The sequence below is a fragment of the Sinocyclocheilus rhinocerous genome, unplaced genomic scaffold (genome assembly GCF_001515625.1).
Source record: "Sinocyclocheilus rhinocerous isolate Xijiao unplaced genomic scaffold, SAMN03320098_v1.1 scaffold534, whole genome shotgun sequence".
Lineage (NCBI taxonomy): Eukaryota > Metazoa > Chordata > Actinopteri > Cypriniformes > Cyprinidae > Sinocyclocheilus > Sinocyclocheilus rhinocerous.
Window position 1 is genome coordinate 1257608 of NW_015646352.1, and position 1899 is coordinate 1259506.

General features: G+C 35.2%; 1 protein-coding gene across 1 annotated transcript in view; it reads right to left on the minus strand.

The window, feature by feature from the left end:
* Positions 1 to 622: 622 nt before the first annotated feature.
* The window catches only part of syt9b (synaptotagmin IXb), a 41176-nt gene continuing 39899 nt past the window's right edge, over positions 623 to 1899 (minus strand). Inside the window, exon 7 of the mRNA XM_016511521.1 lies at positions 623 to 1080. Within this exon, the coding sequence (XP_016367007.1) occupies positions 1009 to 1080 (72 nt within the window). The 3' untranslated portion in view covers positions 623 to 1008. The remainder of the gene's footprint in view (positions 1081 to 1899) is intronic.

Genomic DNA, 1899 nt, shown 5'->3' on the forward strand with positions numbered 1-1899 from the left:
TATATATAATTATAATAAATTAAATAAATATTCAGAGCATGCAAAGAAAAGCACATTTAAACATTAAAAAAAATATTTAGAACATAAACTACCATTCAAAAGTTTTGTGTCAGTAGGCTACCATTATTATAATTTTTAAAAAGAAATTAATACTTTTATTCAGTAAGGATGCGTTACATTGATCAAAAGTGACCGTAAAGACATTTATAATGTTACAAAAGATTTCCATTTCAAACAAATGCTCCTCATTGTTAATTATTTCTACAAAACAAATTAAGCAGTGTAACTGTTTTCAATATTAATAATTATAATAAATGTTTCCTGAGCACCAAATCAGCATATTAGCATGATTTTGTCAGTGATTTCTGAATGGCTGCTGAAAATTCAGCTTTGCCATCACAGGAATATATTACATCTTAAAATACATAAAAAAACAGCTATTTTTAATTGTAATAATATAATATGAATAATATAATATCCCAATATTACTGTTTTATTGTATTTTTGATCAAATAAATGTAGCCTTGTATTAATCTCATGATAATTTTTTGTTTGTTTGTTTTTGTTTCTTTCCAATATTTGATTTTGGCATAAATCATGACTCAAGTCTTCTTATGCATTTCTTATATATTTTTATACAGCAAGATTTTACAATAAAATACCACAAAATAGACTCCATGCACCACACTTCAAACTATATTAGTGTATTACAATGTGTTAATACAGATACGTAAAACATGACAATGTCAAAAATACTTACCTCTCACCTAAAGTTTTCAACAAAAGCAGAACAATGTTCAAGGCTCACACACAGTCACTTCACATACAGTGGACCTGACACTCTTCTTCGATCCAGGAAATCTTTTTACTGCATTGAGTGTGTGCACACATTTAAAGTGACCTTTAACAGGACCAAGATATTTTTCTCTCTCTCGCTCTTTACTTTTCATTAAAGTTGTGAATTGGACCTTGCCGGGTGTCTCCATGGCTGAAATTTGACGGCATCCATTACGGGGAAGGAGGTGTCCTCAGGGAATTATAGGAGCCTTGGCTACCGCCGGTCGTGCTTTGACCAAGCCACTGCCAGAGAGAAAAATCAGGGTTAGCTGAGGAGAACTCAAATCAGATCAGATGCTGAAAATCATATTTAAAGCGCAGACGTAATACACATCGTGGGAGGAAATGAAATTGAATTCCGTGACACTGAAGGGCTGAAGTGCTGCAATGTCATTATGAGTGTATTGTCACAATGGTCCTCTTAGCGCCTGAATGGCTCGTTTTTGCCTTCAGATCAATTGTGACTGTGCCACGGCTGCAAAAATCAGCAGAAATCTTCATGAAACCCTTTTATCGACTTCAGTTTTCCCTAAAATGTCTTTGTTTTGCCTGACGTAATGCTGACCTCTATCTTCTGAGATGTGATTTTCGTATTTGTTTATGCAATTTGTGCCGAGGCTATAGAGGTTTTGGCTTCCCTTTTTGTTTAATATTATGGCGGCTCCGGGAGCATAACATGGTTGAGAAGGACAGGAATTGTGAATTATTGAAGATGTGTATTCTGTGCTCCTGAGAGGTCAAAGAAGACAAACAAGATTTCAGAGCAGTAATGTGTGAAAAGCCTTAAAAAACGGGAAAGAAGATGATGAAAATGAGTGTTAACCAAGCGGCAACCTCCCACTCTCTCTCGTGAAGCCAACACAGAAGTGACTTAAACTGTAATTCGTCAACTGGCCGCTAGAGGCTGGCTGCAAAAGGGAGTCAATCCCATAGACTCCCCATGTTAAAATGCCCAACTTTACAGCAGAAAATTTATTTTTTTTTACTCATCCATTCAAATTATATTAAGCCTTAAAGTTCTGCATAATTAAGGGCGTGGCCACTTGAGTGACAGGTGGATTG